This window comes from Rhinolophus sinicus, chromosome 1 (genome assembly GCF_057876585.1).
Source record: "Rhinolophus sinicus isolate RSI-liver-muscle chromosome 1, RSI-T2T, whole genome shotgun sequence".
NCBI classification, from domain to species: domain Eukaryota; kingdom Metazoa; phylum Chordata; class Mammalia; order Chiroptera; family Rhinolophidae; genus Rhinolophus; species Rhinolophus sinicus.
In genome coordinates, this window is record NC_142501.1 from 10,641,244 (window position 1) to 10,665,751 (window position 24,508).

The following is a 24,508-nucleotide window of genomic DNA, read 5'->3' on the forward strand; positions in this document are numbered from 1 at the left end:
CCACTCCCCAATCGGTTAGTGATGCTGCTGCATTAGCAGGGTGTGCTCAGAGGGACAGCGACAGGCGCCCTGGGACTGTCTGGTCCAGCCTTGGGCAAGAAGTGGTCCTAGACTTGCTCATTTGACCAAGTCTCCGCGTGCGTGCGAATCCAGGGAACTCTGTGGGGCTTCTAGAATCTCAGTTTGGAAACTTCTCATCAGCTGGAGCTAGAGGGAAGGAGGGTGGAGTGTCTGCATTGAAGATACATGACCCAGCAGGCCTGAGCCGCCTCTGTTCTCGTCCCCATTTCCCAGTTGGCAGTGCTGCAGTCGGTTTGCTCAGCGCACCCTGTGGTCTGGAGTAGCCTGGGCCGAGGCTGTGCGGTGCTGTGGTTAAGTGCACGGGCCTGGGTGTCTGACCATCTGAGTTTGGTTTCTAGCTTCTCCTCTGACAAGTGACCTTGGATAAGTTACTTACCGTCTCTGAGCCTCAGTTTCTTCTGTAACATGGGCATAGTGATACTTCTTACCTAAGGGATGGTTAAGGAGCAGGTGAGGTAGTGGATGTGTTAACGTGTGCTGGCACGGAGCCCGCTGCCTCTTGTTCAGGGAGGGCAAGTCAGGTGTCACGCCCAGCCAGCACCACCGTGCCTTGGTCTCCTCTGGGGCTGCTGTCAGCCCCTCCACCATCTCTAAGAGTAGTCACCAGGGGGAAGGAAACCCACAGCCGCTCACTGGCCAGCTCATAGGCTTTCCACTCCTTCTCTGCAGGGCCACTGCCCGTGGCACAGACACACCCGCAAAGCGTCTACCTGGATGTCCCAGGTCTCCAGGACTCATTCCACATCCTCCTCCCCTAAGGTTTTTCTAATTTCAAAACCTCCCCACTGCAGGGAAAGAGTTAAATTTGTCCTGGGCTCAGGGTGGGGCCTTTCAGAGCCATTGTTTACCAGTGGGTTTGGCCGCCCAGGGCCCCCGCTGTGACTCACCGCTTCTTTGATGATTCTGTTGTGTACAAAGTTTTGATCCCATGATCCCTAGCTCCAGTCGCCTTGTTATAAATTATTCCCAGCCCTGTGGGCTCGGATGTTCCATTCTTGTTCCTGGAGGTGGCAGGGAGAGGTAGTAAAAGGAATGGGAACGTAAGAAACCTCTGCACACCTTTCCCATGTTGGAGAACGAAGGGCAGCTTTGTCCCAGAGGCGAAGGAGCTGAACCTCCTGGAACGTTTGTCACTTCTGTCATTTCAGCTTCTCTGTGCCTCAGTTACCTCATCTGTAATGGGGAGTGGGGGTGAGGCTGCTGTGAGCACCCAGTGAGCTGACCCAGGGCGACGCCAGCCTATGGCCAGGCCCTGACCTCGGTGCCAACAGCTGCTCCTCCCTTTTCCTCCAAAGGTGCTGGTCCCCCTTCCTCCAGGTGGGGTGGTGGGGCCCGGAGTTCTGGGGGGTGTGCTGACAGCAGCTCCCATTGCACCTCTAGCCCTGGGGCAGGTGCTTCTGGCCGCAGCCCCACAGTGCAGCTGCCAGGGCGCCCCTGCAAACCTCGCCCCAGTCTCCAGGCTATGTTCTCTGCCCCAGGGTCCTTGCTCTATTTGGAGCCACACTAGCTTAGCCTTTCTAGCCACTCCCACCTCCCAGAAGGGGCCTTGTCACTTAGATGTACTTGATTTCAAGAGAGTGGTGGTTCTGGTTATGTTACGGGCACCGAGGGTACCCATTTACCGCGGCCTCTGGAGGGGATTGTGAAAGCCTGGCTAAGGCATTCTCTCAGTGGCCGAGCAGGCCGGCCGAGGCCTTTGAGGGCACAGAGGTGGGAGAAGCCCGGGACGCAGAGCTGTCTCGTTCTTCAGTCCCCGCACTGCGACCCTGTGATGTGGCGCTGGCTGCATGCATCTATCAGAGGCTAAGTGACCACTCACTGGAGCTCCCACAGCTGGTAGCTGGCGAGGCCAGAGTTCAAACTCAGATGTCGGGGCTCCAGACCCGTGTTGGGCTGCTTCCTGTTTTCTGTGCTTCTGTAAGTCAGCTCCGTCCCTAGTAGGACCCAGCTCGATGTAAACTCTGGACCCAGGCCCAGGGTGTGGGGCAAGGAACCAGACCTGGGGTAGATAAGGAGGGTGAGAGGAGGCCGTCGCCCGCCCCTGCTCCCCGTGTGGCGAGTCCCTTGATCGGGGCCCTGGCTTTGCCCGTCTGCCCGGCCACCTACCCGCTGCTGCCCATCACCAGCTCTTACCCTTGCACTTGTCCACTCTGGGCCTCGGTATGAGCTGCTCCCTCTGCCTGTCCCGTCTCTCTGGCACGTTCCTATTGGGCCCTTCTCCAGTGGCATCTCTTGTCTCCTGCTCCTCCATTCCTCCATCAGACGTCCTTCCCTTCACACCTTGTCTTCTCACATCACTGAGTTACACTGTCATCGTCTCACGTATTCTGCCACCTCTTCCAGACAGCTGTCCCCTCGGTGAGGACACTGGCGTCCCCCCTGTCGCCCTCCGTCCCCTGGCATCCAGCAGGTCCACCTGGCCAGAGACGGTGCTTGGTACATGGTTTCTGTACTCATCCCGACTCTCGGCCTTCTCCCCCAACAGGCCACCCTGCAGTTCTGTGTGGTGAAGCCGCTCATGGCTGTCAGCACCGTGATCCTCCAGGCCTTCGGCAAGTACCGGGACGGTGACTTTGAGTAAGCAGTGGGTCTTCCCAGGGGCACGTGGGAGGAGAGTTGTGCTGGGGTAGATGGCCCTGCCCAGAGGCTGATGTCCTGGCTTAGGGGAGGGGGTGGCCACAGACTGGCCACATTCCTGCAGCCAGGACCTTGCTCTGAGAGGCCAAGCGTGGCCCAGCCTTCCTCACACCTCCTTGTATCCCTGAGCTGCAAGGTCCAAGCCGGGCAGGGGCAGCCATTGCACGCGGCCCCACTTCTGGCACAGGAGCAAGCCGTCAGCATCCCTCCCCCTCACTTACAGGCTACAAAGTGGGGCCCTGTGGGTAGGCCCAGAAGGAACAGTGACCGTTCCCCAGATAGGGAGCGAGAGAGTCAGTCCTGAGAAGCGGGTCTGAAGTCCCCGGGTAGCACATCTCTCCTGTGTAAATTGTCCACAAACATCTCATTTTGGGGGTTAGTGAAAGTGACCACATGGCTGTGTGCTGGTAGACACTTAACGTACTCCACCTGTACTCTGCACGATGCCCCGCCAGGGCAGGTGACAGATAGGCTCAGAGCGGGACGTTCTGGGGCTCAAGTGGAAAGAGCACAGCCGAGCAGCCAGTCACCCTGGTACCTCTCGTCTGACCAGCAGACTGAGCTCCCCACCCCAGGCCACACTGGCTTCCACGCCTGTGTCCTCCATCGTGACCGTGGACACCAAGCTGCAGGCTGGCAGCTTAGACACACACGTGAGCGGAGCAGAGGCAGTAGGGCCGGCCTGCACGTGGGCGCACACCCTCGCTCCCCACTCACGTTTTGCTCACCTCTCTGTGTGGCTCTGGAGCACTGCTTGGGGAGCACTACTGACAGCCATGGGAGTTGGCACAGGGGCAGGGCAAGGACGGGGAAGGCCTCTTGTCCCTGGGAAGGGTCTGTCCAAGCCAGAACGTTGCTCCGTTCCTGCAGCGTCGCCAGCGGCTACCTCTACGTGACCATCATCTACAACGTCTCTGTCAGCCTGGCCCTCTACGCCCTCTTCCTCTTCTACTTTGCCACTCGCGAGCTGCTCAGCCCCTACAGCCCCGTCCTCAAGTTCTTCATGGTCAAGTCTGTCATCTTCCTCTCCTTCTGGCAAGGTGAGCCTCCTCCCAGCCCGCGAGGCTGGCCTGTGCCACCCTGTCCCCTAAGCCTCATCCCCCTGCTCCTGCTTGCTGTCCCCGGAGCCCCTGGGACCCAGGCCGTGGGGCTGGCCCTGGGTGAGCCCAGCCACTGGGCACCCACTGGGTGAGAAGTCTGGGCCCGCAGGGAACTTGATGGGAGCCATGGCGGAGTTTCGGGTGGACTGCTTCATGGATGGGTGGATCCAGGGGACCCCGCATAATCGATGACGTCTCAGTGTCAGTGGCCAGAACGGAGCTGGGGGACTAGGGTTCCCAGGAGGCCTCGGCCTTGTGTCGGCAACCCTGCCCTACAGGAGTAACTGTGTGGACTCTTCTGCCCTGGGAAGTGTGGCATTTGGGGGGCGCTGCATGGAGGAAGGGACACCGGGAAGGGAGTCCAACCTGGGCCGGACACCCACACCTCCCCTTCCAGGCATGCTCCTGGCCATCCTGGAGAAGTGCGGGGCTATCCCCAAGATCCACTCGGCCCGCGTGTCGGTGGGTGAGGGCACCGTGGCTGCCGGCTACCAGGACTTCATCATCTGCGTGGAGATGTTCTTTGCAGCTCTGGCCCTGCGGCACGCCTTCACCTACAAGGTCTATGCCGACAAGAGGCTGGACGAGCAAGGTAAGCGCCAGGCTCCTGGAGAAGACCCAGCAGGAGGAGCACGCCCAGTCCCCCCCAGGGCGTATCCTGCTGCCCAGGGTCCTCCGGGTGTGGAAGGGTCAGGGATCCCTCCCAAGGGTGGGAAAGGCCACAGAGGTGAGGTTCCTCCTGCCCTGTCACAGGTGAGGGTACGTCATGTCCTGGGAGCTGGGCACACTGGTCTCTCGCAGCAGGTGTGGAGCATGGAGACCCCAAGATGATACAGCACAGTGTCCCATGGGAAGGTCAGGGCACAGGTTCTAGCGTAGACAGGTTCCTAAGGGTTCCTGACATCGAACAGTTATGTTTTATCCTGCAGTTCTCTCGTCTTTAAAGTTGTTTGTTTGTTTTTTAAACCTGATTACGTCTCAGGAACAGACTCGGATGGTAATAACTTTTCACAGCTTCCTTTTACACCTGCTGTTCTGCCTCTGTTAGAAGTTATACATGAGAACACCCTGAGAGACTTCAAAGTCCCATGTCTGGGCCCCACCCTTAGATTCTGCAGTCACTGGTCTGGGCTTGGGCCTGGCAGGCTGTGCTTTCAGAGCGCCCGGTGTCCGGGGAGGGGCTGCCTCTGGCTGCTGCTGGCAGGGAGGGAGTGTCCGAGGGGGACAGGAAGAGGAGGCTGGGATGCCTGAAGGGACAGGAGGCGGCAGGGCCTGGGAGGGGAAGCCTCCTGCTCTAACACACCCAGCCTGGCGCTCAGCTGCTGCCAGCTCCCTTCCCATGTGGTGGAGGCTGGATCTTCCCTTCCCTAGGCCCACCACCTGCGCGCGCTGCAGGCCGCCCAGAGCCGTGTCCTGAGCAGAGTATAGAGGCACCCACCGTGTGTTGGTGGGCGAGGGTACCAAGGGGCTCCTTGACCCCCACCCAGCACTGCCATGTTCATTCCCCCTTTGGGAGGAGGCCCTGAAATGTGTGGCTGCTGTGGGCATGGACGGAATTGTACTCAGGGCCTCTTGACCGAGCACCCGACTGTGTTTTCCAAACACACTTGCAGGCTGGGGGCAGTAGGCACTCCTTCCATTTCTGACTGCACACCTACTCAGTGCCAGGCGCTGCTGGTCACGGCTCACCACTGCCAGCTGCTGTCCCGCCTGCTTCCCACTAGGCCCCCTGGAAGGATCCAGTGAACACCTAGTGTCGAAGGCGAGATCCCTTGGACCTGGTCCTGACAGACCTTGTGCCCTTGGGAAAGTCACCTGTGTTCCTGGAGCCTGGGAAGGTGTAAAATCGTTTCAGGGAACATTCCTGCACGTGGAGGCCCTGCAGAGGCTCTCAGCAGACTCCTGGACTGTCTTCCCACCCACGGGCCCCCAGACACGTCCACCTCCAGCAGTAGAGCTCGAGCAGGGACCCCAGCCCAGCCGCACAAGCTGCTGCTTCTCCTTGCCCCTTCTCTGCTGGTCCTGGCCGCTCTTTTACCCACTAGCCGTGACACCCAGCCCCTCTCAGCCCTCCAGTCAGGTGTGGGTGCAGAGCCAGCTCTCAGGTGTGATCTGCACAGGAAACCCCCAAACCCCCACCCCAGCCTCAATTTCCTTTCTGTGGAGTGTCGTGAAGTTTATAGAGCATGAGGCACAGGCTTAGCGATTCCAGCCAAACCTAAAGACAAAGCGGGGGGCTAGGGGGGTGGCCCTGGCTTAGAGGCAGAGGAACAACTCCAACCACTGTTCTGGGTGTCTGCTATTTGTCTCTCCCCCACCGCCAAAGAAAGTAGGAATGCCACAGGAAGAGTCATCTGTAGATGGACATTCCACCAGGCCCTGAGGGGCCGCTTGGGCTGCATGGGGCTGTGGGGGGGGCGTTGGGGGGAGGGGCAGCGTGCGTGGTGTGTGCTGGCCTTGGTGGTGGGCACATGGTGTTCACTCAGCTGTCTCTTCTCTATTTCTCCTGCTTCTCTCCCTCTCTCCCTGCTTTTGCCCTGGGTTTGGCCGCGGGCAGTGCCAACATATGGTCCTTACGGTAGGTTCTGCTCTTGGTCTGCACGTCTGTCCTGCACGTCAGTCCTGGTCACTGTAACCGGCATGCCTCTCCCAGCTCCTCCTTTGTGTCCCTGTCTCCTCCCCCATGGACACCCCTGGATGGCAGAGCCCAGAGCCCCTGCCTGCTGAGGGCTGCCCTGTATAGAGCTTGCCTGCTTCTGTCCTGGTCTGTCCTTGTTCTGGAATATGCCCTGCTCGGTTCTGGGGTACAGCACTCATTAGTGGGAAACCAGGAGCAACTAGTATGTTTCCATACTTCAGAGGACGTGAAGGTGGAAAAAATAGGAGAGTTTGAGTCTGAAGACCTGGGTGTGAGTTGGGCTCACCTCTGACCTCTTGAGTTTTGTGGCCTGAGCCCATGGGACGGTTCATCAGAGATGGAATTAGGAGGAAGCATGTCAGGGTGGGTGGCTCCGCTCTCAGAGGGGGCCAGTGAAGATGTCTGCTGCACTGGGTCCAGGCCCCTGCAGCTGTCCTGATGGAGCGGGGTCCCTGGGCCATGACCCCAGGACAGGGGGCAGGGCTAGCACCCGTGGAGCCTGGGCCCCTTCCTCTATAATCCCCGTCTTCACTCTATGCCCAGCCTGCCTGGCCTCCCTGGGGGTTCATTTCCTGCAGTGTGCCAGCCTCTACCCCAGGTCCCCTCCCCAGTGGCTGCTTCCCTCTCCTCCCTTCAGGGGTGCTCTGTGCTCTGCGCCCCAGCCACAGGGGCTGTTTCTTTGCCTGTGCCGTCTCATGTCCAGGGCCCCGTTCTCTGTCCCAAGAGGGGGTGGTTGGATGACAGCCTTGGGGTCGGGGTGGGTCCCAGGACGAGGGGCATGGCTGAAGCCACCTTGCCCCGCTTCCCTGGCCCCCTCACCTCACCCCTGCCTTGCAGGCCGCTGCGCCCCCATGAAAAGCATCTCCAGCAGCCTCAAGGAGACCATGAACCCGCATGACATTGTGCAGGATGCCATCCACAACTTCTCGCCTGCCTACCAGCAGTACACGCAGCAGTCTACCCTGGAGCCAGGGCCCACCTGGCGCGGCAGCGCCCACGGCCTCTCACGCTCCCACAGCCTCAGTGGTGCCCGTGACAACGAGAAGACCCTCCTGCTTAGCTCTGACGACGAGTTCTAAGTGTGGCCGCTTCGGGGGAGGCTCAGCGCCTTGGCCTAAGGCAGCACGTGCCCCTCCAGCCTGTGTCCAGGCCAGGAGGCAGGCTGGCACAGCGTTGGCATTGCCCTTCCATGTATTGGACCAGAGACACTCACATATCGCTTCCAGATGAACAGCCAGTTGCTGTCTGCCCAGGGGACAGCCCGGGCTCACCGACGAGCCTTCAGGAATATTTATACAAGGCCAAGTCTGCACTGCCCGGGCGAGGGGCAGAGGACACTGGGAATGACTCTCCCTCCCCTGCAGCTTGTCCTGAGGTGGCGGCATGTGGGGACCAGCTGTGCCCAGGCCGACACTTGTGTTGTGGACCAGTGGCCGCAGCCTTCTCAGCCCTGTCCCCAGGTCATTGCCCTCCCCCACAAGACTTACAGCCCCCAACACCGTGCAATACAGCAACCTGGGCTTTTGCCCGCCTGCTCCCTCCCCTGTCTCCCCTTGTCTGATGCTAGATTAGCCTCAGCCCCGGCAGGAGGGAGGAGGGAATGCAAAGGCTCTCTGTGAACCCCCTCCTGACCCAGGCCTGCCTGGCATGCTGCAAGGATCAGAGCCAGACACCAAGAGCCACGGGTCCCACTAGGAAGGGTCCTCAGGTGCCTCTGAGCCCCTCTTCTGTTGATGCGGCCTCTCCAGGCGGGGTCCTCTCTGGCTGCAGCTCTGCCTCCCTCATGCCCCTTCCTCCTGGCCTGCTGAGAACAGCCCGCAGCCCACACTGCCCCTCACTTGGGGTCTTTCCTCTTGAGAGCATTTTAGGGCAGAGCCCTTATTTCCTGGCTCTTAAAAGAGTCAAGGGCTCCCACCCTCCTTCCCAGGCTGAGCAATCAGAACCTCTGCTGGGTCCTGGTCTCTCCCTGGGGCTTCTCCGTCCCATTTCAGGAGAAGAGTCAGAGTCTCCATGTTTTAGATCAGCTTCCAGAGGACACAGTTCTGTGGGAGGGAGGACGGAGGGCTGGGCCGTGCAGCAGGGGTCCAGGAGCAGGGAGGAGTGGTCTCAGGCTCCTCTCCGCGGCCCTGTATCTCACAGGGCCTGGTGTCCTCCCTTGTGTGGCCCCCTAGCCCATCTCTTCTGTGCCTTAGTCACATATGAAAGCTCCCCCTCCCTAGGCCCTCACTCTGTCCTAGACACTCCTTGGGGACTCCCTGTTAAGCTGCTGGCACTCAGGATCCTGCAGTGCTGGGCCAAGCGCCCTTGGACAGGCCTCAGGGGTGGCCAGGACCACCAGTCCTCCCTCCCCCCCCGCCCCATATACCTGGAGCCTCCCAGAGCCGGAGCCCCCAGCAAGCTGGGCTTACCCCGGCCACTGTCTTAGGGAGAGCGTTGAGACAGACATGATGCTTGTTCATACTGCCGTCCCCCTTGGGTTCCGGCTGTAGCAGCCTGGGTGGGGGTAGGGCGAGGGAGGAGGGCCCTGCCCAGTGGCATTGGAACTTCACTGTGGAGTTGTCTTCCTTTTGGCCACTCCTGGAATGAACTGTGCCGAGCGAGAGTGGGGTGGGGGGTTACATCCCAGGAGTCTTTGTGGGCACTTGGCCCTGGTGACCAAGCCAGTTCCCTGAGGACACAGAGGCCTGGGGTGGGGTGGGGGGCGCTCCCAGGACCAGGGGCGGTCATACACCTTAATCTGGGGGACTGGAGGCCAGCTCTCTGGCTCCTCCCTGGTGGGCCAGGCCGGCTGGTACCAAGCTGCCTGGGATGTCAGTGGGTAGGTGCTGGCTGTCAGGACAACCTCTGTCCCTGCTCCCACCATTTCTTCACAAATCTGTTTCTCTGATTCCCCTTCCAGGCCAAAGTGTGCAGCTGCGTCCCTGCCCCTGGTCTCCGCTGCCCTGGCACTTGCCCTCTAGCTCAGTGGCAGGGAGCCAGTGACCCCTGGGGAGATGGGGGCTGAGAACTCGTGCCTGACCAAGCCACCCCTCCTTCCTAGGATGCATAACCTACCTTGTCTTTTTTTTTTTTCCTGATAGAGTAGCTCTTTGTACATAAAAAATACTTGAAAAATTAATTGTATGATGTATGAAAAGACAGAGTCCCCTAGTTTTGTATCTCGTGTATGACTGCCATGAGTTCCACCAGAAAGTCGTTCTATTTTGGTCTCTGTGACATTTTAAATGCGTGACAGAAGTGAGCAAATAAAGTGAGAAAGAAATATATATATATGAGATAATATACATTGTATTGAAATCTCTTCTGCCTATGGGTGAGGTTTTTTTCCTTCCTCTTCCCACCTCTGTGGATGTATTGAGGGTGGGTTTTGTGGCTGTGGGAAAGGGTATCTTAGGAAACCCTCATCTTTCTGGTGTGTAACGTGTAGGTGATAGGGGGATTCACATTGCTAGAGACTAAAATTGGGATCCAGGCCCCCACTGGACAAAAGGTGTCCCCATCTCCTGGCCAGCAGGACACAGTGGCAGCCCCATTGGCCACAAGGGGCCCAGCCTCAATACCCTACAGGGTTGGTGTGGGCGGTGGGTTGATGCCTGGTTTTTGTTTTATCAACCAGCTAAGTGGAGCCCGCCCACTGGCAGCCCCCTTGCTGCAGGTGTCTCAGGGTTGAAGAGATTTCCTGGGGTCCTCACTGCTTCCAACCTATCTTCCTGCCTTCCTGAGCCCACGCAGGGCCTGCTGGGCAGTGGTCCCTGTGTCTGCTCACCAGGCCGGGTATCTGGCCATGCAGAGCACCTTCGCTGCCACCTCTGCATGCCTTCTCAGGGCCTGGCCTGGAGCCTGGCTGCAGTGACATGGCACTCAGGAATGTGGCGGGGGTGGGGGAAATTCCCAGCCTCGGCTCAGTCCCTCCACAGTTTCCGGCTGCCTTTTCAGGCCTGAGCTCAGCATCTCAGAATGGGGGGGGGGGGGGGGGGGGCAACCTGAGAGGGAAAAGGTCCTGTGGACCAAGCCAACCCATGTGGTTTGGCCCTTCCCCAACTTTCACATCCTGCACCTTCTCCCAGTCCCCCGACATCTCCATACCCATAGCCCGGCATGCGGAAATCACCGCACAGCAGTCATGCGCGCTCGTACTCTGCGTGTTCCAGCTTGCAGCCCCTCGGGTCCCCAGTGCTTGTCATACCTATGCCCTTAGAATACCTTCCTTGTACAGATGGGTAAACTGAGGCTGCAAGAAGCTAAATAAGTCATCAACAGTCACACAGCTAGAAAAAATGCACACCTGGAGTCAAACCCTTACTTCCCAGACCAGCACTGTCATTCCAGCCTCCTCAGGGTGCCCCAGAAAGGCCAGCTGACAGATTCCAGTGCATTTGGGGCCTACGATGGGACATGGGCGCGTTTCAGGCCTGCAGGCTGCGACTGAGGAAGCCACTTCTCTCCCCGCCTCCCTGTGCCTTCCGGACCATGAGGAAAGTATTTTCTACTTGGCTGTAGAAAATCAGACCTCAATGTGAAAGTGCTGGAGATTACTCTTCAATCCGGGAATTTTCCTCTCTGAGAGGGACTATTTACTCGATGATGGGCTGCCCAGAAAATTTAACCCTACATTTCATTGTCCTCCGGGCTTTGCCTTCCCCAGGGAGGATCCTTGGCTGCAGGCACCCAGATGGAAGGACAGATGTTTTAGTGCCTCCACCCCACCCCCAGCCTGAGCAAGAGCTAGTGATGGTGCAGTTACTTTATCTGACCTTCCCACCTAATAGAGGGTCTTTCCTGGGGTTGAAAACAGAACTCCATTTTAGGCGTCTCATTCAGATCCCCCACACCCACCCCCGAAAAAAACCAGCTCAGGACATACACTTCTTCACGGTGGAAAAAGAACTTGACTTTATTCAGAAAGTCTACAAAATACAGAAGGAGGATAACTCGCTTACTGTAAGTCAGAAAATAAATAAATTCTGGGGGCCGGGCAATTTTTATATAAAACACTTTTTGATGGTTATTGCCATCCGGCTTTCCCTAAATATAAGATAAAATGTGATTTATTTGCAGATATAAAATATAAAGCCCAGCTCAGGGCCATAGCTACTTTTCCCGGGGAGGGGGCGCTAGGGCTCTGGCCGGGGAGAATAACTTAGATTCGTGCAATAAATAAACAGCGGGGAGGGCAGCTGTATACAGTGTGGAGGGAGAGGTGGGTCTGGGCTTCCCAGGAGAACAGGTGACAATCAGTGGCAGCGGTCAGCCCCCACCCCACAGTGGACAGTCACAGGGGGACAGGTGGCAGGCACCCTTCCCTTTTAAGGACCCCTACCGAGTCTGCAGGATTTGCAGGCTCTGTCTTCTCCCCACCTGCCACAGTGGTCGCTTCCTTGGTCCCCTTTCTCTTTGGCTGGCCAGCTCCTTCCCTCTCTTCCACCTGAATCACCTTCTCTTTCCCTCTACTTCGCCTCCCCCCCCCCCCCCCCCCACTCACAGAGAGCCATCTTCCAAGCCAGGGAGGCCCTTCCACCCTTTTTCAGTCCCTGTCCACTGTCCCCCTGACACCATGCCTGGGATTTCAGGGCAGCAGTGGGAAGACGTGGCTTTTAGTTCCAACTCAACCACTAAGGGTCTGTGGCCTTGGGCACTGTCTCACCCATCCATTGGAGGCCTGTCCGCGCCCCCCCACCACCTCCCCCAACTGGGCTTCACTAAGCAATTTCTAACTCTCCCAGCTTTGGAAGGCCAGGCGCCTCAGGCACAAATCAGAGGGGGGAGCATCAGCTTCCCAGTTGGACAGCCCCACAAGACACATCCGGGCCAAACTTAGTCCTGAATCCCAGGCGGGTGGGGTGGGGCCACTGGTATAAGCAGTTTACAAAATGAGGGGTGGCTGTCTTGTCCTCTATGGCTCTTCTCTAATCCACTCTGTATCCCATCCAATCTAAGAAGGCTGAACTTTCAGCCAAGGGAGACTCCAGACCCCTACCCCACCCTACCTCCTCTCACCAATGTTGACCCTTCCCAGGGCCATTAGATCCCAGTTTCGGGGTCCCACTAGGAAGACAGGCTCTGGCGAGAGAACGTGTGATCACCACTGGGGTTGGTGGCTGCAGAGAAATGGCACCTGGGGACAGAGGTGGCGGTTAGGCACTTTGGGAAGGGAGCTGGGGTCGGAGGGGCGTAGTTTTGAGAATGGGGCATGGTCGTGTGGCGGCGGGCACTAGGAGCAGGCGGCGGGGGCGGGGCCGGGGGCGGGGCCTGGACCCGGGCTCGGGCTCGGGGCCGACTTGACGATGGTGATGACGCTGGCGGGCGCCACGAGCGCCGCCGGCCCGCGGGCCGCGGCGACCGAGCGCGCGAAGCCCTGCAGCGCCTCGCACTTGTCGCGCAGCGCGTCGAGCTCCAAGCGCATGGCGGCGTTCTCGCGCGCCAGCTTGTCCACCTCGCGCTCTAGCTCCGACTTCTGCTTCTGCAGCTCCTCCTTCTGGCACACGCGCTTCACGCGGCAGCTGGCCGCATAGCCGCGATTCTTGAGCGTGCGGCGCCGCTGCTTGAGCCGCGTCACCTCCTCAGCGGAGAGCCCGCGCAGGTGCCTGTTCAGCTCGCGCACAGACAGCCCCATCAAGGCCTCGTCCGACAGGTGCGGCGTGTTCTCACTCAGCTCGCGCTTGATCTGCGGGCAGCACAGTGGACGCATGGGGAAACTGAGGCCCAGGGTCGCATCCTTGTCTGTGGGCCCTGAGCCTTGGGCCTGGCACTCAGCAGGTGATGGGGATGGCTCACCCTCCACCCCTAATGCTCCCTCTTCACCACCATAATCAGTGAGGTGGTGGATGGACTTGCTCCAAGACCCGGATGTGGGGCAGGAATCCGTAAGCGGAAACCAGGCCAAACCAGGATCTGAGCTCACAAGGCGCCATCCCAGGGCTCAGCCCGAATTCTAACCCAGCGACGAGGCCGGACTCGGCCTAAGAAACCCAGGAAAGCACCTTTGAAGTCCTGCAACCCACTGGGCAATGTCCTAATGGGGAAGCAGATCCAGAGAGGAAAGTGACCTGCCCACCGGGTACACAGCCTATGACCATAGCGCAGGCCTCCTGGTTCCCAGCCTGGAGCCCTTCCCGTGGCCTCGTGATGCCTGATGCCTGCTGAGCCGCTCTTGGGGATTCAAGGTACTGAAGGGGAAGTTGGGATGGGAAGCTCAGCCTGGGCAGGGAGGGAGGGGAAAGACGGGGGACAACAGGGGCTGCCTCCTCACCTTCAGAGCTTTGCTGGATAAGGGATCCACAGACATGTTTGCAGAAGGTGTCCTAGACCTAGGAGAGAGAGGAGGCCAAGGTCACTTTTTTCCCCCACTTATAATGAAATCCAAACTCACCACCTTGGCATATAAAGTCAAGGCCCTGTTGTCTTGGAGCTCATCTCATACACTTTCCGCGGTCCCAGTGGTCCAGCCACAGTGGCCTCCTGGAATGGCTCATTTCAGCCTTAGGGCCTTTGCACTTGCTGTTCTCTTTGCTGTTCTCTTCCCTTTTATTTCCCCGCAGTGACTCTTCATCATTTAGGTCTTTGTTCAATGCCACCTCTTCAGAGAGGTCTAACTGTCCCGCTAAACACCCCCTTGTGTCACATCACAGAACCCCATTTACTTACCCTCATAAGTCACCTCTTCTGCAATTATTTTATGTTTGATGACTTGTTTATGGTCTACCTCTCCCTCCTCCACCAAAATGTAAGTCCATGACGGTCAAGGCCCTGCCTGTCCTACCACTGCATCGATATGCCTAAATCAGTGCCTGGCACATAGTAGGTGCTCATTAAGTATGCGCCAAATCAATGACCCTCTTCCCCAGCCATTCTTCCACATGGTGCCCACATGTGTATTTTATTAAAAAATAAACATTTTTCATTAAAGGACAACCTACATAGAGAAAAGTACACAGAACACATGTGTACTAGTCAGTGACTTCTCACAAGGTCCAACCAGCACCCCATTAATATACAATATAACCAGTCCTCTCCTTTCCCCCTGCCCAGACCTCCTTCATCCAGGCCCTTGTTTTGGAAAAGCGTCCCCAACCTGGGGGCTGCCTAGAGCAAATTCAGCACTGTCCTGAGCAGATAGAACAGCTATACCTAGACTGATGAGGGGCCCATTGGCCCTCACTGCTTCTCCTGAAAGCCCCATGTTCACTCGACAAACATTTATTGAACATCTACTATTTGCCAGATATGTGCTGGGCACTGGAGAGACATGGAGGGTACATTCTAGGAGCCAATGATCATTGCTCTGGGCCAGTAAAGGGACTGTCTCCCAAAGCCCACTTTTAAAGCAGCCGTCCTCTGTCCACAGCCTCTCTGCTCTTCTCCCCCATTCATTCTTAGGCTGTTTCCTCCTCTGATAATCCCCATGGAGACGTGATGGTGGTGAGGAGCCAGGGAGAACGGGGCAGGAGGGTGGTCTGAGACACAGCATCCCATCAGTTCTCACCAGCAATACCCAGTTTGATAGAGTGAAGCAGTGGGTGGAACCCGGGTCCAGACCCTGGTTCCTTGAGCTATCTGTGAGGCTGACCTCTGACCCCTTCTGGCAGGCCCCCAGTCTCTCTCGGAGACACTGTGGGGAAATGGAGAGTGCATGGACTTTGGCACCAGACACACTGAAGCCTTTCAGAGGTTGTCCCACTCACTAGCTGTGGGATTCTGGCACACGAGTTAACCTCTCTGTGCCTCAGTTTCCCCATGGGTGATACAGGGTGGCTGTGTGCGTTAGATCATGTTACTCCTCTCATGACCCTCCCATGGCTTCCATCTCACTTGGATTATAGCCAAAGTCATCACAACGGCCCACAAGGCACTACATGATGTGGCCTCAGCAAATGCCCCTCTGACTTTAGCACCTGTTTCGTTCCCTTCCCTCACTCTGCTCCAGCCACACCTGCCCCCTCGCTGTTACACACACACACACACACACACACACACACACACACACGCTCCTCTCCAGGGCCTTTGCACTGGCTGTTCCCTCCGCCTGGCATCCTCTTCCCCTAGATAGCCACAGAGTTTGCTTCCTCACTTCCTTCAGGTCTCTCTTCAAATTCCATGTTCTTACTCACTTTAGAATTCCCAACCCTTGATACTCTCACATTCTGTCTCCCTTTCCTACCTCACGTTTCTCTACAGCACTTCTCACTACATATAACTATTATTACCCACATATATTTCACTTGTTTGTTTAGTGTCTGTCTCCACCAGAATGCCAGCTCACGACTGCAAAGACCTTGTCTTGTCCACTGCTCAGCCCCGCTGCTTTGCGCAGTGCCTGGCATATACTAGAAGCTCCAGTAATGGTTGCTGGATTCTCCTTGTGACTCAGGCCAAGGTAGGGAGAGTCCAGGGCTTCTCAGAAACCCCCTGGCTTTTCCCAGCCCACACAGCTAGGGGGTGTGACACCCCAGAGGGAAGCAAGGAGCTGAACAGGAAAGGGAAGTCTGCACTTTGACAGATCTCTAACAGAGGCAGCCACGCACACGCAGACCTTCCATGGTTCCCTACTATCCTGGGGACAGAGTCCAGGCCTAGTGTGTGGCTCCCCGGCTCATTTCCCACCACTGCCCACCTCTGTTCTGCTGGGAAGTTCTTCCGAGCCACCCTTGCTTCTTGTGGTATAGCTAGGGGAAACTGAGGCCCAGGAAGTCCCAAGTCAGGACCCTAACCTTTCACAGACACCACCTGGAGACCCTCATATACCACCTTCACCACTCCTACCCTTCAATCCAGCCTCTTAAATGGCCACCTTCCCCCAACACAGCCCTAGGAAGGTCCCATCATGTCCGCTCATCTCCATACAGCACGCAGAGGATGTTTCACCCACATGCAGACCTTCCATGGCTCCCTACTATCCTGGGGACAGTGTGGCTCCCCGGCTCATTTCCCACCACTGCCCAACTCTGTTCCGCATTCCAGCCACGTGGAATTCTTTCACTTCCTCTCATCCCACGCTGTCTTGCCTCCAGGGCCGCCCCACACCCTGTGACACTTCTCTCCCTACTTTAGCTGGCAGACTCCTACTCATCCTCTGCCCTGGGCATAGACATCTCCTCCTCCAGAGAGCCCTCTCCGACCCCTAGGACTTGTTAGGCCCTAGGACCGCCCGCCCCACCATTTCCCCACTGCACTGTAATGGTCTGTTTCCTTATCTGCCCACCAAACAGGGAGGTCCACAGTCAGGAACCAGGCTGAGTCAGCTCTGGGTGCTGAGGCTGCCTGGCATGGGGCCTGGCAGGGAGCAGGTACCGGAGAGGCTGCAGCCTCTGACACTGTCTGTCACCCAGCTTATCAGTGTCAGAACCACGTACCCACGCCCAAGCCCCACTGAATATCATAGAGAGAAAAACCTCCTGGCCCCTTCTCCAATTCTCCCTGCTTTCCGTCTGCCTCCTTGCCTCTGCTTGGCAGGGCTGGTACACAGACGCCAGGAGGAGGGGAAGGGAGCAGGAGGGGTTCTGTCCTCACGATGCTTGGCCCCGAGGTGGGTCATGGGAAACAAGGAAAGAAGCACTGGATGAAGAGTCAAGACCAGGTTTGAGCCCCATCTCTGTTAGCTCCAGGCTGTGTGACCTTGGGCAAGCCACTCCACCCCTCTGGGTCTCCACTTTCCCACTTTGTGGGAAATACCTGCTCTCAGAGTTTTGGTGGAGCCAATGGTAGAGGTCAGTGAGCACCTGGGGGGTTTATGAAAATAGCTGTCTGTCCAGGAGGGGTCAGGCTTGTAGCAATCCACTCAGCATCTCCTGGCCTGCCAGGGTCACACGGGAAAGACCCCCACCTTCTCACTTTACCCAAGGGGAGGGGAAGATCCAGAAAGGGGCATCTCTTGTCTGAAGTCAGGTGACTGCCTTCCCCCAAATCGGGAGGGATTCTGAAGCCCTGTAAAGGCCCCAGGACTGAATCCTGATTCTCCCAACAACCCTGTGAAGTAATGCCCAGAGAGGTCAATAGAGTAGTCCAGGGTCACAGAGCTAACAGAGTGGAGCTCAGGACTGAGGCCACACTGAGCCACATGCCTCGTCCCAGTGTGGACTTCACAGGTCCCAGCATGTTGGCTCTCTGTGGGTACCCTCTCTGTGTTTCCCCACCTCTGTGAAGAGGAGGCTGGACTTGTCAGTCCCCAAGGCCACCAGCTCTGATGTGCCAAGATTTGTGTTGGGTCTGCTAGGAATATGCAAGTGACATACAGATAGCCAGGCCCCCTTGCCAGCTGCTCGGAGCGTAGGTGATACCCAGGCAGTCTGGGCTACACAGAGAGATCTGATGGGAGAGGGGACGCCTCTCCCTACAGAGTTAACTGAAAGACTGTTGGGTGCTGGGTGCTGAGCACCGGTGCTATGGCTGATGCAGAACATTAGAGGCCTGACCTGGCCCCTCAGACAAGTCATTTTCCCTCTCTGGGCCTTGGTTTCCTCATTTGTAAGTGGGAACGATTATAATAACATTAATGTGTAAAATACAAGAGACTTAGACAAGGTCAGAAATGGCAAATGGTTGGCCTATGTCACCATCATCCTTCCCTCCACTCAACACACACATCACTAATCAACCCCAACACTTTGTCCTAAGTGAGGTTGGACGCAGCCCCCAAATCTTTCTCAACACAGCACTGTTTTACACTGAGCTTGGATACAACCTCGGAATCCTTCTCAACACAGTCCTCCAAAGTAAGCCCGAGAGGTGGAAGCTGTTGGCTAACCCCTGTTCTATATAATGGCTGAAGGTCCCACCCACTCGGCTGGCTGTGATTCTAAGTCCTTTCAGGCCCTAGGGAGGCTCTGAACCTGTTCGCTCCTTTCCTCCTCCCGCTTTTCTAGCCTCCGCTCCCTTAACTGCATCCTGGACCTCAGCTGAGGCACCCACGTTTGCCCAGGAATGCCCTAGCCCAGCAGAGGCAATCACAGAGGCAGTGACGAGAAGAGGGAACTGTCTGATACCCTCTGGCTTTCAGCCTCCAAGCCTAGGCCAGGGGCTGCCCGGCTGTAAGCCGAGGGTCTGGGCCCCCCACCAGGCTGCGTCTGCCAGGCTGGTAGACCTTGGGCCTGAGACAGTAGCTGATCCGACCTCCGTGTTGTCACTGAGACAACTGAACAGCTGTTCGGTGGCAGTGGTGGGCTGGAACCCAGGAGTCCTGACCCCCAGCTCAGGGCTTTTTCTTCAATGCCAGCCAGCACACTCTCCCCACCACACACCCCTGCTTCTTTCCTTTGAGGCCAGCAGAGCGACCTCCAGGCTCTATAGCTTCCTAACAGTCTTTTGGAGGCATGAAGAATGAACTGACTCTTGGGGGATTGACAGCTGCCTTGCCCAGTCCGCAGCCACAAGCTCTCCTAGAGCCCCCTAACTGCCCCCCCAGTCCACTCCAGAGACATCCTGCAGACGGCCCACCCACTGGCACGGCCTCCTCTCTGGCTGCTGAGCCATTTTGCTTCCTCTGTGAGGACAGAGGGAAAAAATGTGTTTTCCTGGGTCTTGGCAGCCAGCATTGGTGGAGCCTCCTCCCTGATGCAGGGGGAGCAAAGCTGGGAGAACCCAAGCAGAAGCCTGGGGATCAAGTCCTGGTTCTGCCACCTGCTCACACTCATTGTGTTACATCAGGTATGCCACTCCCTCTCTCTGGGCCTCAGTTTCCCAATATGCCAAACCTCCACCAAGCCCGAGGTACCGCTAGCACTGACAATCTTAGAATTTAGGTGTCCGATTCTGCCCCACAATGGAGTGCCAGGACCACCAGTGCAGGTCCTAGAGGAAGGGAAAGGAAATCAGTGAAGGCTTCCTGGAGGCAGGGGCATGAGAACTCGAACTCAGAGACTATCAGCCTTGACCATTCCCCTATTCCACTTGCACAGCTAGGGACCACGGCCTCTTTCAGCTGAACCATCACCATAGCCACCTCCTCACTGGTCTCTCTAGTCTTGTCTGCCTCCACCTCTGACCTCACCATCTGTCCTCCTCCAAAAGCTGTCAGAAGGATCGTTACTGACACAAACCTACAAACCTACGTTCAGCCCATTTCAAAACCCTGCGATGCCAGCCTCCCTTCTGGCCTACAAAGTGGGGCCTTCAGGCCTCCACCATGTTCTCTCTCCACTATCTCCCAGGATCCTCATGGACCCAGTACTTATTCATTCATTCAATCAGCCAACACCAAGAAGCACCTACTCTGTGCCAGGCTCTGAAGGCCAAAGATGAATCACAGCCCCTGCCCTCAAGGGCTTCACAATCATCACTCGATCTGACAACCTGGCTCACTGGTCACCTCCTCAGGGAACCCTTCCTTGATTGCCTTGTTACAGGAATACCTGAGATATTGTGGGTCCAGTTCAAGACCACTGCATTAAAGTGACTATCTCAATAAAGCAAGTCACATGAATTTTTGGGTTCCCCGATACATATAAAAGTTGTGTTTGTACTATACTGAAGTCTAAGTGTGCAGTAACATTATGTCTAAAAAAAATAATGTACCCACCATAATTAAAAAATACTTTATTGCTTAAAAATGCTAACCATCATCAGAGCCTGTTGGAAAAACAGCGCCGATAGACTTGCCTGACGCAAGGTCGCCACAAACCTTCATTTGTAAAAAATCCACAATATCTGCGAAGCGCAATAAGGTGAGGTATGTCTGTTCTATATACTTTCAAACCACAGTAACTCCCCCCTCATACCACCCATCTCAGCTGTGGTTTTACTTTAGTGTGGTAGCTGTTCTTTCAACTTTGTCTCTTCTCATTGACTGCAAGCTCCCAGAGGGCAGGCTCTGGATCTTGTTTGTTCACTGTCTCATCTCCAACATCTGGCCCATGACAGGCGCCACAGCAGTTCAGGCTAAAAGCATCAGAACCGAGAAAGGCACAGGAGCCAGGGGAGCCCACGTGGGGTCCCAGGCCCGAGTGAAGGCCCAGGGGTGATCCAATGGGAGGTTAAACCTTTCAGTGCTAGCTTTCCATCGGCGAGTCAATCAGCCGCTTCCCCTCATCCCGACCCTCAGGAAACGCAGAGATGTTTCCTGCCCAGCTATAAGGGTGGGCCTGCCTGGTTCCTGTGCTCCTGGCGGCCATCTCCTGTACTTGTACCCCACACATTCCTGGACATCCCTGGCCTCGGCCTGGGGGTGTTGGCTCTGCTTTCTCTGCCACAGTTCCCCTGGAAAACAGGCTCTGTGTAGAGGCTGCTGTACCTCCCCCATTCTGCCACCTGGATGTTGCCTAGTTGCTGCCACATATGGGGAAACTGAGGTTCCTGCTGTGGTAGCAGAGCTCACCAGGGCTCAAAGATTCAAAACTGAAAGATCAATTGCAAGCTCAATTGCCTGCCCCCCATAATTCTGTAGCCCTAGGGGTAAGAAGAGGGGGAGGGCAGGATAGGACCAAGGACTCCCAAGCCCTCAGCCCGTCCCTCAGACTACTGAGCTACATGGAAGCTTTCTGCAGGGCTGACAAAGAGGGGTAGGACTAGGTTGGGCCCCCACCACTCGCACATTAACCCTTTGAGTACCAAGACCACCTGTCCCACTGCCGGTTGACCAGGCCTGGCCCAGAGTGAGGACTCTGGGAACTCCGCCTGGCCCAGGCCCTCAATTAGTAGCTCAGGTCCGGCTATCAATAGGTATGTGTGACTAGTCCCACCTGTAGTTGAAACCACCAGCAGGACAGAAACCAGCTCCGCCCATCCTCCCAGACCCAGCAGGTACAAGTTCCAGAACCCAGACCAGCCAGAGTAGCCACCAAATAGAGGAAGCCTGGGATTCCTTTCTACCTCACTTTGCCATGGGTTTTCTGGTTCTTCCTGTTTCTTCTGAGACTGAGGGGACGGTAGACCCTGGGGATGAAGGAGAGTCCCAGGGTCTGCCTTCTCCAGGCAGCCAGGAAAACCTGGGACAAGGACCTGGGTGCCAGCCCACCAGGCGCTGGGGAGAGGGGTGGGCTCCTCGCCTCACCACCAGCCCAGCCAGGCCGGGTCTTTAATATACTTCACCCCACCCCGGGGCTGCAGGCGCCGGTTCTGGGCGGGGGACAAACACCGCGGTCACAGGTCACATGGCCGAGGCCCTGGGAAACTCCGGAGAGAACAGGGACCCGGCCGCCGCCGGCTGGTGGAAAGGGGACAGCCCAGGCGAGAATTCCCGGACCCTGTGTGACCACGAACGGGACCGCTTCCCCAGCTTGGGTCCCTATTCTGCGTTTATTCATGGGGGTACACTCTCTCCAAGGTATGCACCGCTGGAACACAAGCCCCAGGGTCCTCACCCGCCAGTGAGCGGGCGGGCGGGTAGACACACACGCACACACACGCACTCTCTCCACGGTACACTGCACACGCACGCACCAGGCAGGATACTCAGGACGCAGGCCAGGGAACACACGCACGCCCGCCCTCGGACGTAAACAAACCGCGCACGCCCGGCTCACGGGCACCGGTCCAGGGACTGTTCTCACCGAGTCACGTACTTGCACACACCGCCCCCCCAGCCCCGCCTCGGCGAACGCTGACGCTCGCTAGCCCGCACTGCCCCTTCCTGCTCTGCTTCGCCGCCGCCCACCCGATACCCCCAGAAGGGGCCCATCACTCCTGCCCCCCCCCAGCAAGCTTGCTTCCGTCCCGTATCGGTCTCCCCGACCTCTGTCCCCACCTTCCCCCACAACACGCCAGCCCCCTGGGCAATCGGTACAGTGGAGCACCGACTAAGTGGGCCCCGGCGCCCCGCCTCAAGCACGTTCCCGGGGCGCGGAGACTCTGCTGTCTCGGGGCCCCGCGCGCCTGGCCCCGTCCCGGACCCGCGTACCTCACCCGCCTCTCGGCCCGCTTCGCCTGGCGCCCCTGGCACGATCGAGTCCCGCTGTTGTGCGGGCTACTGTCCTGGCTGGCGCCCGGGTCCGTCTCCCCTCTGGTCCCGACCGCGGGTCGCTCGGAGCCAGGCTCCTGGGAGCGACGCACCGAGTTTTGTTGTGGGGCGGGCGGCGCGGTGGGCCGCTCAGAGTTGTAAGGCGAGCTTCCCGGAATTACTCACTCACAGGATTCCTTTCATTCATAAAAACCCAGTCATGCGGTGACGTCACCTCCCCGGCAGCCCCTCGGCCCGGGAGCGGCCTCTGGGCCCCTGAGCCCCGCCCCTGCCCCGCCCCGCCCCGCTCACGCCCCGCCCCGGAGTTCTCAACCTCTATTACAGCGCGGGCTGGATGCGTTCACGTGACACCTTGCGAGAGCCGCGTGGGTGGAGGTGTCATTTGGCTCATTTTACAGTCGACAGTCCCGAGCCTCTTCTCCTTTCGACCTACACCTTCTGCCTTGATGATCTCATCCAGTCCCGTGATTTTAAATGCCATCTATATGCCCATGAGCCACAAATTTGTATTTCCAGAGCACAACACTTGTCTTGAGTTCTACGTGGGTGCCATATGAGGACTACAAACACTACACAGCCAAAATCCACCTCCTGGTCATACCCCCCAGCTTTTCCCATCTCAGCAGTTCAAGCCCGATCCTAGGCGCCTGGCCCCATCTGTCTTTCTCTCTTCCTCCCCACATCATGTATCTACCTCCAACACTACCCTGCATCTGATCACCTCTCCCAACCCCTAACCCTACCATCGGATCCAGGCACTATGGCAGGAACCTGGACGATGGCAGCAGCCGTCTGATAGTTTCCCCACTTTGCCCCTCAGAGTTTTCTTTCCACACCAGACAGTGTTCTGTCAAAGCTAAGGTCAGATTGTTTCACACACTCCCACCCTCTCTCTGGCTTAACACCCTCACTGGCTTCCCTGTGCATTTAGAATATAAACTATATTCCTGCCTTTGGCCTCCAGGGCCCTAAGCCATCTGGCCCCTAGCTAACTTTCCAGCCTCGTCTGTCATTCTGCCCTCACCCACTACCCTGCAGCCACACTGCCCTTCTTACACACACAGCAAGCTCATACCTGCCACAGGTCCTTTGCACCTGCTATTTCCTTTTCTGTTTACTGCTGGGCTCTTTCCCATTTTTCAGGTCCGCTCAGCTGTCTCTGCCTCAGAGAGTCTTTGCCTGACCTCCCTGGCTAAAGGAACCCCCAACTCTAAAGTTTGTTTTTCTATAACCTTAATATCTCCATAGGGTATCTTGTTTATATATTTGCTTACTATTTACTGTCTGTCTTTCCCAACCAGATGTAAGATTCATGAGGGTAGAACCTTGTCTGTCTTGCTCACCACGGATGTCCTGTGCCTACAACCATGCTCGGCACAGAGTAATCCCTCTGTGCGAACATGTTGAGGAAATAAATGAGTGGAGGTTCAGAGAGGTAAAATGACTTTCCAAAGTCACACAGCTAGGAAGTACAAGAGCTGGAATTTAAATTTAGGTCTGACTGATTCCTGGTCCAGATGTTTGGGGCTATGCCCCACTGGGTAGGGCCCAGCATAAATTGAGGGATGTGTTCAATGTCTGGAGCCCTACCCAGAAGAGGCAGCTTTGAGGGCCAAATGGGGAGTACTGCTGTTTATTCTCCCTTTCCTTTGCTCATGTTGGTCCCAGTGCCTGAAATGTCTGTCGTCACTCCAGGAGCCATCTATTCTGTGAAGCTGACATCAGAGCATCTACTTTATTTTATTGACGAAGGCATAGGAACTCCCCAGCTAGGAGGTCTTTGTGTGGAACACTGGGTACCAGCAAGGCTCCCCATTCCCTTGATATAATATAATTTGATTTCAGAGTCCTTGTTATGCTTTCCTGCCTCTGAGCCTTGGTCCAACTGGGATTGTGACATCTATCTCTTATCTCGCAAAGGCCTTGGGTTTCATATGCAAATTGGCCCACTAGCTTCTCAAGTGACCAAATGATGAGGCAGCTTTGTCTGGCACTCAAACAACCCCTCCCCACTCCCATCCCCCAAATTGTCCACTTGCACTACATTTACATATCTACGAGAACAACTCATGTTACCTATTTGGGTACAAAAGTTCTGGATTTTAGAAATTGTACAATTGTGATTGTTGGTCTCCATTTTCTATGAGCTTCTCAAGGGCTGAGGCC

General features: G+C 56.9%; 2 protein-coding genes across 3 annotated transcripts in view; one reads left to right on the top strand and one right to left on the bottom strand.

The window, feature by feature from the left end:
* Positions 1-9,757, top strand: part of TMEM184B (transmembrane protein 184B) — a 47,858-nt gene extending 38,101 nt beyond the window's left edge. The window contains exons 6-10 of one of the 2 annotated variants that reach the window (XM_019752963.3): positions 2,567-2,658; positions 3,589-3,758; positions 4,216-4,410; positions 6,376-6,396; positions 7,294-9,757. In XM_019752963.3, the coding sequence (XP_019608522.2) occupies positions 2,567-2,658; positions 3,589-3,758; positions 4,216-4,410; positions 6,376-6,396; positions 7,294-7,535 (720 nt within the window). In that variant the 3' untranslated portion in view covers positions 7,536-9,757. The remainder of the gene's footprint in view (positions 1-2,566; positions 2,659-3,588; positions 3,759-4,215; positions 4,411-6,375; positions 6,397-7,293) is intronic. The other variant, XM_019752964.3, reaches the window with a different exon arrangement.
* Positions 9,758-11,322: 1,565 nt separating this feature from the next.
* MAFF (MAF bZIP transcription factor F) lies at positions 11,323-22,495 on the bottom strand. The gene is made up of 3 exons (XM_019753027.3): positions 22,283-22,495; positions 13,706-13,763; positions 11,323-13,120 (listed from the first exon to the last, which is right to left on the bottom strand). Exons 2-3 carry the CDS (start codon positions 13,739-13,741, stop codon positions 12,668-12,670), a joined length of 489 nt encoding a protein of 162 aa, XP_019608586.2. The 5' UTR covers positions 13,742-13,763; positions 22,283-22,495; the 3' UTR covers positions 11,323-12,667.
* Between the last annotated feature and the right edge of the window lie 2,013 nt (positions 22,496-24,508).

Excerpts from the sequence above, each read along its gene's own strand:
- MAFF (XM_019753027.3), bottom strand. The coding sequence starts at position 13,741 with ATGTCTGTGGATCCCTTATCCAGCAAAGCTCTGAAG. Across the intron at positions 13,121-13,705 it reads TATCCAGCAAAGCTCTGAAG|ATCAAGCGCGAGCTGAGTGA; the intron begins GTGAGGAGGCAG and ends TGCTGCCCGCAG.